This window comes from Pogoniulus pusillus, chromosome 33, assembly GCF_015220805.1.
Source record: "Pogoniulus pusillus isolate bPogPus1 chromosome 33, bPogPus1.pri, whole genome shotgun sequence".
Lineage (NCBI taxonomy): Eukaryota > Metazoa > Chordata > Aves > Piciformes > Lybiidae > Pogoniulus > Pogoniulus pusillus.
Genome location: NC_087296.1, coordinates 7,264,850 through 7,276,994, shown reverse-complemented (window position 1 = coordinate 7,276,994; position 12,145 = coordinate 7,264,850). Strand labels below are relative to the sequence as shown.

At 44.5% G+C, this 12,145-nt stretch overlaps 1 protein-coding gene across 1 annotated transcript; it reads left to right on the top strand.

Moving 5' to 3' along the window:
- Positions 1-121: 121 nt before the first annotated feature.
- Positions 122-7,957, top strand: ZUP1 (zinc finger containing ubiquitin peptidase 1). The gene is made up of 9 exons (XM_064170283.1): positions 122-528; positions 2,361-2,477; positions 3,246-3,355; positions 4,030-4,198; positions 4,635-4,823; positions 5,538-5,706; positions 6,344-6,495; positions 6,785-7,005; positions 7,216-7,957. The coding sequence occupies exons 1-9, from the start codon at positions 231-233 to the stop codon at positions 7,261-7,263; spliced, it is 1,473 nt and encodes a 490-aa protein (XP_064026353.1). The 5' UTR covers positions 122-230; the 3' UTR covers positions 7,264-7,957.
- Positions 7,958-12,145: the final 4,188 nt, after the last annotated feature.

The following is a 12,145-nucleotide window of genomic DNA, read 5'->3' as shown; positions in this document are numbered from 1 at the left end:
CCCGCGCGCCGCCCCGGCCGGGAGGGCGGTGCCTGTCCGCTCCGTGCGCGCGCAGAGGCGCGGGGAAGCGACGCGTCCCGGCAGGCAGCGGGGCAGAGCAGGGCGGGACGGGACCGAGCGGGACTGGGCTGTACACAGCGGGACGGGGCGAGTGGCTGCCGCTGCTGAGCGGGCGGGCGGGCGGCAGTTTCACTGCTTAGGGACAGCTGGCGGCGGCGATCGGTGGTGTGATGCTGCAATGTGACGCCTGCGGGCAGGCGCTGTCCTCAGAGCCGGCGGCGCGACGGAACGTGCGGCGCGCCCCCCTGGGCCGTCAGCACCGCTGCCCGCTCTGCAGCGCTGTCTCATCGGGCTGTGACGAGCTCCACCGGCACATCGAGACAGCCCACCCGGGGCCGCCGGACGGTACCGGGTCAGATCTCGCCGAGGGGCTGTCCGAGTGCCCCTTCTGTGGGGAGGCGGCGGGGCGGCAGTTGGAAGCGCACGTCAGGGCGCGGCACGGGCACCTGCTGGGAGCCTCGGGCACAGGTTAGCGGCGGCGAGGGTAGCCTGAGCTCCGCAGGGGTTTGGACTGGCCCTAGGAGAGCGAGAGGCAGTCCTGCTGTCCTTTGCCAGTGTGCCGAGGTCTCAGTGCGCTGTGTTGGAGAGCTCCAGGACCGCACGTGGATGGGACCAAGGGGCAGCGCATCAAGGCAGTGGCGGGAGGTCGCTTCGGCAGGGACAGCAGTGAGGGCGATGGGGACGGCAGGTGGCAGAATCGGCAGTAGAGCAGAACTAGAAACACTAAGGCCAGCCAGCCTGCAGAGTTTTCTCTGTGGTAAAGGGTTGGACTTGAAGATCTATGAGGTCTCTTCCAACCTTGGTGATACTGTGATACTGTCCGTCCCCCTAAAAGCGAATCGTGGCGCTCTTGTGCGGGAGGGAGGTGGCTGCCACTTGTTTGGCGGAGGTTTGGTGACAGAGATTTGGGGTTTGCCTGTTGAAGTCTGGTCTCTGACAGGATCCCAAAGCTGCAGTATACATCAAGGAAAAGTAATTTTCGATTTGAAGTGGAGGCTTGGGAAATATCCGGCACTGAGGCACTCTGAAGTATGAAATACTGATTTGGAGACCACAAGGATATTTGGGGGAATAACTTGACTTGAGGAAAAGAGGTCTTTTTTTGAATACTCTGTTTTCTGTCTAAGTGTCCAAAGTTGCTGATAGATATATCAGATATTTAGTAAAGGCTGGTGTCAAGGGTTGGGGCTCGGCTGGCCACCAGACAGTGACAGATGCTCTCCATTAACCTTTCTCCCTTCCTGAAGAGAAAGGGAAAGGAGCTAAGGGAGAGAGGCTTACAGGATGGAAAACTGAAACAGCTTTAATGAAATAGCAATAAAATTAAATACATACAAATATTTTGTATACACAAACCCAATATCAAGCCCAGTGCCCCTGATGGCAATTACATCACTGCCACCAATGGCAGGCAACTGGGAAATTCTGAAGGTGGACTTAGAATGGCAGATGGGAACTGGATTCAGGAGCTGAATTCAGGAACACACACACTGGAATTAAAGGGAGAGCAGAACCTGAAGCAAAACTTGATTCAGAAGGAAAATATAACTTTACATTGTCAGATATTTAGATGCAGTCTTTTTAATGCTTCAGAGAGTGACAGCTGTTCAGAATTTGCTGTCTTATACAGGGGAGTTTCAATGGCAATGGAAATTTTGTTACTATATATTTGTATATGAAGCTGGCCAGCAGGGCAAGGGAGGAGATTCTGCCCCTTTACTCTGCTCTCCTGAGACCCCACCTGGAGTACTGTGCAGGTCTGGAGCCCCCAACACAAGAAGGACACAGAACTGTTGGAGCCAGTCCAGAAGAGGCCACAAAGATGCTCAGAGAGCTGCAGCAGCTCTGCTATGGGGACAGGCTGAGAGAGTTGGGGCTCTTCAGCCTGGAGAAAAGAAGGCTTCGAGGAGACCTTACAGCAGCCTTCCAGTATCTGAAGGGGCCTACAGGAGGGCTGGGGAGGGGTTATCTTGTAATGACAAGATGTTGTAATAACTAGATGTTAGTAAAAGGTTCTTTGCAGTGAGGGTGGTGAGACACTGGCACAGGTTGCCCATGGAGGATGTGGCTGCTCCCTCCATGGAGCTGTTCAAGGCCAGGTTGGATGAGACCTTGAGCAACCTGTTCTGGTGGGAGGTGTTCCTGCCTATGGCGTGGGTTTGGAACTGGATGATCTTTGAGGTCTCTTCCAACCTAAACCATTCTATGATTCTATGATCTTGGGGCCTAGATGAGTTAGAGGAGCACTTGTCACCAAACTCAGGAACTGCATTCCTGAAGAAACTACATTTCTCTTTCAGACACAGGAAATGGTGGCCAGCTGTATGAATGTCCAATGTGCAGCCTTACCTGTACAAACATTCAGATCCTTGAAGAACACGTGGAATTACATTTAGAGGAACATAACATTTCAGAAGGTATGTGAAAGGATGCTCCAGGCTTGTTAAAATTTTAACTGGATACTTATTTAAAAAGAGAATTTGACACATACATAAGGAAGTTAACCTAGTAAATAGTAAGTGTTGTCATTTGCAGAAGTGCACTATTTGATTACCCATGCTAAAAAATACTTGTATATGCATGCTTATTAAGTAAATGCACTGTATGTCAGCCAAAACAAAAACTTAGGGCAAAAGAGAACCATATTGGGGTTTTTTTTGATCTCTATAGAGGTTAATATACATGGAATTGAGTGGCACATTCCAGTGCAGTGAGGTGAAAACTTCAATATTTTTCTCAATTGGTTTCTCCAAGTGCTTGTGCTGGTTCATTAGTCATACTGCTGAAGGAATCAAAATTAATTTTGTTAGCATAGCTGATAAAAATCATAAAGATTCTCTATCCAGTTCTCTGATCCTAAATTTATTTTTGTCACTTCATCATGAGAATTCTGGCAGTGGTCCTAGAAGCTGATAAGTTTGTGGTATTTAAGGAAATGGAACTTATCTGCTAAGTAGTTGCTTCTGTAGCTGCCTAACTTTGTCCAAGTCAAGAGTGCTGGTAGCTTGAATGCAGTCAGTCCTTTCTAGTGTTTGTTCCTAGTAGCACAAAAGCATGTGGAGTGCCTTTCCTAAGAACAATGCCTGGTTGTGTTTATGTATGTCTGTTCAAAAAAGAATCTTAAAAAACTGAAAGTATTGTTAACCTCCCCTTCAAGTCCTCTCTGAAATGTTCTCTCTGGATAGGTGGGAACATGAAAGATCTAGAACTGGCTCAACGGCTCCAGAGTGAAGAAGATAAGTGGCAGAGGTCAGAAGAGGAGAAGCGAGAAAAGGAAGAATTTAAAAAGCTGCAGGTGCAGTAATAGTTTTGCATGCTAAAATGTTGAACAGTTGTACCATTAGGAGCTGAGTGTCTTGGAAGTGGAATGACTTGGAATGACACCAAGTCAAACAGGTGCAGGAGTGGGCTGCAGACAAACAAAAGTTCTCCGAAACCCCTGTCCTGGCATGGGTGCTGCTTTGAGCTTCTTGGCTTTGCTAGTTTGAGTGGTGCTGGCTCAGGTTAGGGCTGTCACTGTCCCCCCAGGCCTTGCATCTAATGCTGTGCTCCACCCTAGTGTTCTGCCTTGCAACATTCAACATTCCCTGGAAGAGTGCCTGTGACCCTGAGCATCTTGGCTATCTTCATCACCTTCTCCTGCTTCAATGCCTACTCCTCTGCTGGATCCTGCTGCCCTCTCCCTCCCTCCTGACAGCCCTGATAGCTCATTTCCCACTCTCACTGCCTCCAATAAGGTGTAATGCAAATGCTGTCTGCCCAACAGTGATGTGCCTGTTCTTCCACGACTGGCATTCCACACTCCTGCTGAGCCATCAGCTCTAAAATCTCATACATTTGGAGTTTTTGTGTCTCACATTTCACTGTTTTTCCAAGTTACCAATTGTCCATGTAGTTTCTCAAAATCACTAAATGTGACATTAAAAAAAAAAGTAGTTATTTAAATCATGCAGATTCCATCCCTAACAGAGACAGTATGGCTTGGATAATTCTGGAGGCTACAAGCAGCAATTCCTGAAGAATATGGAAAGAGAAGTTAATAGAGGAAGGATGCAGCCTTTTGAATATCACAAGAGAAAAGCTGACATGATGGAATGTTTGGCTTTTGGTGTAGATGATGGGAAAACAAAGACCTCAGGTAAAAATGCTGAGATTACGTGCAACTAAGACCATAATTTTTAGACCTAGATTGTAGTGACATACAACTCCCCTGTTGCTTGGAGGTGCAGTGGCAGAGAAATGCTTTATTGGTGCCGTTGCTTTTCCTGTTTCATTGTAATAGTTCCTATGCATATCACAGTTAAGAATGCATTCCAAGCTGGCTAATTTAAAATATTCATTCTGTAACAGCAAGGAAAAAAGCAGTTTAGGGAGAACCTAATTTGCATTGAAATGAAATAGGTGCAGTATCCACTGGGGCTGTGGTTTGGATTCTGAATGTAACGCAAGATCACTTAGAAGTTCCCGAATAAATTGCCTTAATCTACATTTGTTCCAAAATGGGGAAAATTTTTTTTCTGGCAGATTTTTGTAGTTCACTTTAGCTATAAATTTTATATTTGGTCTTCTTTTAGGAATCATTGAAGCACTGTGCAAGTACTATAAGAATGAAAATAAAGATGTGAGGCACGTGTGGCTGTCAGCAGGAGTAGATCATTTCCACTCATCTTTGGGTGACAGAGGCTGGGGTTGTGGTTACAGGAATTTCCAAATGCTCCTTTCCTCACTCTTGCAAAACAGCCTGTATAATGACTGCTTGAGAGGTATGAAACAACACACTGACTGCTTCTTGCATGTACTTCGGATGACAGCCTACTGACTGATGTTTTACCTTCTCATTTACATAGCAAGACTGACTAGGTCACTGATGCCTACTAAGTGCTTGTTACACCACTACAGCTTACTGTGGAAAGAATCATAGAATGGTTTATGTTAGAAGGGACCTTAAAGATCGTCTTACAACCTTCCTGCTGTAGGCAGAGAGACACCTTCCACTAGAACAGGTCTCTCAAGGTCTCATCCAACCTGGCCTTGAACACATCCAGGGAGAGGGCATCCACAACCTCGCATGGCAACCTATTCCAGTGTCTGACCACCCTTACTGTGAAGAATTTCTTTCTAATCTCCAGTCTAAATCTACCCTCCTGAAGCTTCAATCCATTCCCTTTCATTCTGTAACAATAAGCCAATGTGAAAAGTCCCTTCCCAGGTTTCTTGTAGGCTCCTTTCAGGTATTGGAAGGCCACTACAAGGTCTCTCCTGAGCATTCACCAGGTTGAACAGTCCCAACTCTTGCAGCCTGAGGGAATCAAAGGGATGAGTGCTGGCAAGACATGGTGTGGGTGAAGTTTTAGCTTCATGGGGTTTTGGTGCATCTTTGTATCATCAGCTGCTTTCTTAAAAAAGAAGCTGACTGATTTTAATTAAAAGGCTATTTCAGTAACTGTCACCACGATTCAAAAGCTCTTCTGTTCCAGATGCTGCACTAATTCCTAGTATACCAAAGATTCAGTCCATGATTGAAGATGCCTGGAGAGAAGGCTTTGATCCTCATGGGGCATCTCACTTCAACAACAGTTTACGTGGTTCCAAAGCATGGATAGGAGCTTGTGAAATTTATTCACTGTTAACCAGTCTCAGGATAAAGTAAGTATTGCTTTTTGTTGTTATTATGAGCTGCTCTACCTTAAAGGTCAGAAATGCAAATGCTATGATGGCAAGGCTATCTCAGTGGCTTTAAATTTAGCCAAACTGTAAAGAGGTCTGATTGAGCACAGCATAAATCTGTGTAACTACTTCTGCAGCTACATTGAAAAACTGCTTAAATCACTGAGACTTGGTGAAGAATTATGCATGAAATCAAACATTTGTTATAAATTTACTGTCTCTAAAAGTTTCTTCTCAAATAGAATCTGAGTTTCAGTTGCTCTCTTGCATAATTCTGAAAGCTGTTAGTTGGATTCATTAGCGTATGTGATCAAAAAGTATCCAAACACTTGACCTTTTGCAAGCTTCACAGCTGCTTGTTAGATTGAACCAGAGTAGAGTGTTTGTTACAGAACAAATCTTCCAGTGTTGGGCAGTGTATCTTGTTTTACTCTGTATTGTGTCCCCTCCTACTCCTTTATTAAAAGGGTGAGGGAGGAGGTATCACCACTTGATGCCTGGAATTGCTGTGTCTACAAAACATTCTTGATTCAGCAGGAAGGGACTGAAAGGTGAAAAATCTTGTTTCAACAAACATCCTTGAAACGTTATTGTTGTCATTCTGAATGTCCTACAGGTGTCAAATCATTGACTTCCACAAACCGACAGGCCCTGGAGGCACACACCCTCGGTTATTTGAGTGGGTTTTGCGCTATTATTCTGCAGACAGTGAAGGTGGTGCAAAGGTAGTGTGTACCTCCAAACCACCTATCTACCTACAGCATCAAGGTCAGTATTGCAGTATGCTGATTTCTTTCTGTTCTCTACCTTTCTGCTGCAATTCAGAGCTGCATTTTATGCTCCTTCACTCGTTTGAAGGAATGGTGCAACATTAAAGGGTTTTTATTGAATGGAAGAGCTGGGTATGGCTGGAATCTCATCTCTTTTACATCTGCTCTCAAACTACTTTGTTGAATTTCAAGTAACGTCTTCTTGATCTGAGAAGAAATAGTAGTGGGCTATGGGGAATGCATTTTATGTTGGTTTTAAAACACTGAAATTCTGGTTTTGAAATTAGGTCATAGTCGTACTGTTATTGGAATAGAAGAGAAGAAGAATAAAACCTTATGCTTGCTGCTGTTTGACCCAGGATGTTCTTCCCAAGAAATGCAGAAACTGCTAAAACAAAACAGTGATGCTACAAGTCTTAAAGCACTCCGGAAATTTGTGGGTAGCTTAAAAGAAAAGCAATACCAGATCGTGGCTGTAGATGGTGTACTCTCACTGGAAGAGAAAGCTGTAAGTATTTCAGAAGAACGTTTCTGTCTGAAGGAGCAAACAGTCAAACAAGAACCTACGTAAGAGAATCTGAATCTCTTCTTTAATCCTCATCTGCACACACATACACCATGGCTGCATGGTGGGGGGGGGGGTTCATCTCTTATTCTTCTCTGCTATATATTAATTCATTAAACTGTTCTCTTTTTCCTTCTCCCCACCGTTTTTCAGGCTCGTTGCTGTGCTTCTCAAGTCTTGACATCAGAGAGGATTCCTTAAGTGATGCCTCTACTCCCTCTTTCTGGAATTTGCTGGGTGCAAAACATTAAACTTCTGGACTGTGACCCTAACTGAACAATATCTAGATTTAAACTATATGTGCATAAATGCCTTGGGCTCTGGAGAAGCGCAACACCTGGAGTTTTATCTTCAATAAATCTCTGCCCTCCCCTCTAACTGAAGTATTACACTCCTTGGTGTTTTCTTAGTTGCCTTAATTACCAAACAACAGTTTAGCTTCCCATAGCTAACGATGCACTATAGTTAACTGTCAGTACAAAGTGGATAGAGATACTGTGGAATTACTTTATTGGAGAGCCTGGTCATGATTCACCTCTGTTATGTTGCCTCTCTGACCAATGCTCTCTACTTCTTATCAGAATTGATCACTACATTATTACATCTCTGCAAATTCTCCTGCAACTGTTTGCAAAGGAGAGAGAGTTCAGTGATTTCAGGACACAGTCTGTTCCACTAGATATTAGTTTATTACTGAGCTCCATTTCAGTTACCTGGCGTCTCTGGGTGCCTGACTTGGGTCAGTGTTAGCATTAGCTGTGAGGTCTAAGATGGTGGTGGCCAATGTGGGGTGCACTTCTTTTAGGGGATTTACAAGACAATCCATTGGAATATAAGAACAAAATATTTCTTTTTTTACCATGAATAAATACAATAAAAATGGTTTTTTTTTAAAGTTTATTTCATCCTTTTGTTTCCATATTTGTGTGTGTGCATATGTGTAGTCTCAGAGGCGTCTCAGGAGGACATTTGAACATAGCATTGACTAGGGGCTCAGTTGTGCAGTGTTAGGGCCATTTAAGAGACTGGAGCTGTCTGCTGAGACAGTATCTTGGGCATTAGAGTCATATAACCTTTACCAAAGATGCTGCTGAGTGTAAGAGTCACGCCTCCCTAGGAGGGTAGCTGGAAGCTGGGAAGGATGCCTGAGTGTGCTGCAATGGCACTAGATGACTTTAAGCAACTGATTCATGCCATAACACCTATTTGCTGAAACTGGATCTTGGATTCTTTCCTTTCATTTAGACTGTCTTACATGTTGACATCTAGATGTAGGTATAGGAGTCTTACCATTAGCTGTTTGAACATGCTCTGACAATAAGGACCAGTAATGTTCAGAAGCAGTGAAATGTGAACAGGTAAAGATTACAACCCATAAATCAGTATTTTTTTTTTCTGAGACATGCATGAAACAAATTTTCATTAGGAAAATATATTAATTTCAGCAGGTATGTGGAAGTAGCCTATAAAAAGGTTCAACAGTAGGAGACTGGAGAGTCTAAGGCTTGGAACAGAGTTCCTGGGAATTGGGGAACCATCAGCTCCCACCTTAGCTCTGGCCTGTGTGGCACTTGTTATGCCATGTGAAGTTCTGCAGCAACACAATCATTTAATCTCACAGATACACTCCAGTCTCTTCTGTATGGTTCCCTCACCTGCTCTGTGACTGGGGCTGTCCCTGGCTAGGGCTCTGCTAATTCCAGACTGAGCATGTTCTTTGTCCCCGTGACACTGTGCTTAGAAGGGTAAGCTGAACATGGAGGAATTGTGGCTCAGGTCCAGCTCTTCACCTAAGTCTTCACACTGCCAGCAGGACTAAGCTGGTGTTTCTCTGAGATGCTGTAAAGAGCCAGATGTAAAATACCTCTTTGTAGTGGTTTGTATGTGCTGTTTGGTTTCTACACAGCGAACACAACGCAGCTTGACTATAAGAGCAGAAGAGTGAGTCTCACTTGACCCAACTGAAGATACCTCTGCAAAGCTTTTCAGTGGTAATTCCTGGGCAGCTAACTGAAGTATTTGATTCCTTATGTTAGCATGGCTTTATGCCAAGATACCAGTACATCATCCTGTGCTTGGGTTTTAGTTTGGTTTGTTCTGGAGGTTTTTGTTTGGATGGTTTTTTTGACAAGTGGTCTGGGAGTGTGAGAGCAGCACAAGTCTAAATACAGTTTTTTTAAAGTCAAGTTCCTGTTCCAGCTTGACCCCAGGAGGACCATGTAAAGGTCCATCCAACCAAGGTAATCATAGTGTAACAGACAACAGCCTTTCCTGGGAGTTGCATCTGGAGCAGGGTAGTAAGGGCAACTTTCACACTTTAAGTGGAACCACTGGAAAGAAAGCCATGAGGTACCAAAACACAACAATAATTCTAATGAGACCCAGGACTTAGCCTGAAGTGCTACCAAAAGCTTGCCCTGAGAGAGGCAGTGAATGTTTTTGGGCTCCACGCTGACTGAAGTCACTGCTTAAGGGATGTTTGCCTCCTGTTGTCAGATTCCACTGAGCTCACAGAAACTCAGCTTTTTAATCTTTGCAAATAGCTACCTCAGAGAAACAGAAAGATCCTGTTTGGATCTATTTGCAAGACCTTGACTATTTGGTTAACAGCTTGGGTGAAGAAACTGATGGTGTGTTTCTGAAATTCCAAGGACTTTGATATGCTTTCCTCTTGCCAGGCAGCAGGGCAGCAGGAGGAGTACAGTTAAGGAATGGAAAGTAAGCCCCAGAGCTTGGTGGGGATCCAGGCTGCTCATTCTCAGCTGCAAACTGAAGACAGCAGTGAAGGAGTGTCTGTGAACACACATGAATAAACTTGGGCAGTGCAGGCAAACTTCCTTCTTCCTTCTGAACAAGTGTGACTTGGACAGGCAAAGGCTATTGGCTTACGAAGTCATGGGAGAAGTGCCAGCTACTGAGATCATGTTCTTGCAGATCCAGAGAAGACATTTACAGCAGCTGATACATACCATGAGCCCTACATTGATGGACACCTTGGAATTTGTTCCTCTCACCTCTTTTATAGTTGTGACAGTTACTTAGAAGAATAAAAATTGGAAGGTCACAGTTTCAGATGACTAACAGATCATCCACTTTGGAGTTTCTTTTATGAGTAACCAAACCCCAGAGCATACCTGGTGCCTTACTCTCAGGGTCTATACTCATTCTTCTTCATCAGATGTGCATGAGCAGCCTCATTCACTAACTTCTTGATTGAATTACAGCAGAAACAGAGATTGATGATCAGTCCTTTGGGCCTTGTTACTGTTATGATGTCTAATGTATGATATAATGAATAAGCAAAAGTGTGTCCAGAGAAGGGCCACGAGGATGCTCAGAGGGCTGCAGCACCTATGCTATGAGGACAGACTGAAAGAGTTGGGGCTGTGCAGTCTGGAGAAGAGGAGGCTGTGAGAGGACCTTCTTGTGGCCTTACAGTATCTGAAGGGGGCCTACTAAAAAGCTGGTGAGGGACTCTTTAGGCTATCAGGGAGTGACAGGACTGGGGGGAATGGAGCAAAGCTGGAGGTGGAGAGATTCAGACTGGACATGAGGAGGAAGTTGTTGAGCATGAAAGTGGTGAGAGCCTGGAATGGGATTCCCAGGGAGGTGCTTGAGGCCTTGTCCCTGGAGGTGTTCAAGGCCAGGCTGGATGAGGCTGTGGCCAGCCTGATGTAGGGTAGGGTGTCCCTGTCCATGGCAGGGGGGTTGGGACCAGATAATCCTTGTGGTCCCCTCCAACCCTGACTGATTCTATGAATCTATGATTCTTATCCTTTCTTTTGCCTGTATGGAGTCACAGAGAGACCTAGCTAGACTGTCACATGTCTTTCATCTAACCATACACAACCTCTAGTAAAATCACATGGGAGGATAAAAAGCTCGCAGAGGGACTGGAGGGAAAGCTGAGTTCTTTGTCCCTCTTGCCCTTGAGGCCAGTGATGTAACACTTGCGAGACGCTGGGTGAGGCTGTGGCTGACTGCCAGTGCAATCACAGTGTGCCAAAATACAATGCTTTTCAGCTGAATAGATGAATTCTAAGACTTTATTACTTTTTTTTTACCTTTAACCACGCACTTTGACTTAGACAATCTGAAAGCAAAGATAGTTGTTAAGAGACGCGTTCATGATGTACTCATTGCACCTGAAGAAAAAGATGCAGAAGTGTTTTCTTCAAGAGACTATGCTGGCTCGGGATGTTTTGTGGTTAGTATTTTCTGAAGAAGGGAAGGCATGGAAATAAAGGCTGAGAATCTGTGGAAGAGGTTTATTTCATGCACCAGCACCTCATCTGTTTGCTGTGTGCTTGCTTTACCATTTGGCTTTAGGAGAGGAAGGAGAGCGGCTAGACTTGGTCTGAGAGTTTTAAGCCTAATTCAGAGGTGACCTTACTGTCCTATCACTGTTTTGATCACATTTTAAGGCCAGACTTATTTCACAACATTTTGTTCTTGTAATTTTTAGCATTCCTTTCACTTTCCTCTTACCCTAGTAGATCTGATTATTTTGATAGGATCTGATTATTATGATAGGAGTTTTTACAAAGCTGTTTCCCAGATGTTGGCTGCTCCCATAGGCACAATGTTCTCAGAGTCTTCACTCAGAATTTAGCAAACTCTTTTGAAGGAACTGTGGTCAGTAAATACAGAAATGCATTGGTGCAAAGTACCAGAGGAAACAGAGACAAACTTTAAGTGCCAAGAGGATATTTGGTTTATGCAATTACCCAGTAAGCCACACATTTCCTTTCCCTGTCTCCCTCTGAACTTAGTGCAACTACAACTACAATGTATGTTAGGTATTTGAATCCCAGGGTTAATTATTAATATTGGACTGGACTGTTCGTGCTGGAAAAGATAACACATGTGAAACCTGTGTTTGCTGAACTGCAGATAGAGCCTAAATCAGTGTTACCAGCAAGCAGGGACAAACCCTCCCTTTAGGATGCTGATTTATGCAATATCCTTAGGATTCACATGCTGTCCACACTCACTACCTGTCCAAAGGCCAAACCACTTTAAACACTCTTTCTAGTCACTTAAAAATATCACTTCTTGCCCTAGCTCACTCATCTAGTGTAGG

What these genes read in the sequence shown, in the direction of transcription:
- ZUP1 (XM_064170283.1), top strand. Translation starts at nt 231, where the DNA reads ATGCTGCAATGTGACGCCTGCGGGCAGGCGCTGTCCTCAGAGCCGGCG. An exon ending in GCTGGGAGCCTCGGGCACAG is followed by an intron (nt 529 to 2,360) that starts GTTAGCGGCGGC and finishes TTTCTCTTTCAG; the next exon opens with ACACAGGAAATGGTGGCCAG. An exon ending in GGAACATAACATTTCAGAAG is followed by an intron (nt 2,478 to 3,245) that starts GTATGTGAAAGG and finishes CTCTCTGGATAG; the next exon opens with GTGGGAACATGAAAGATCTA.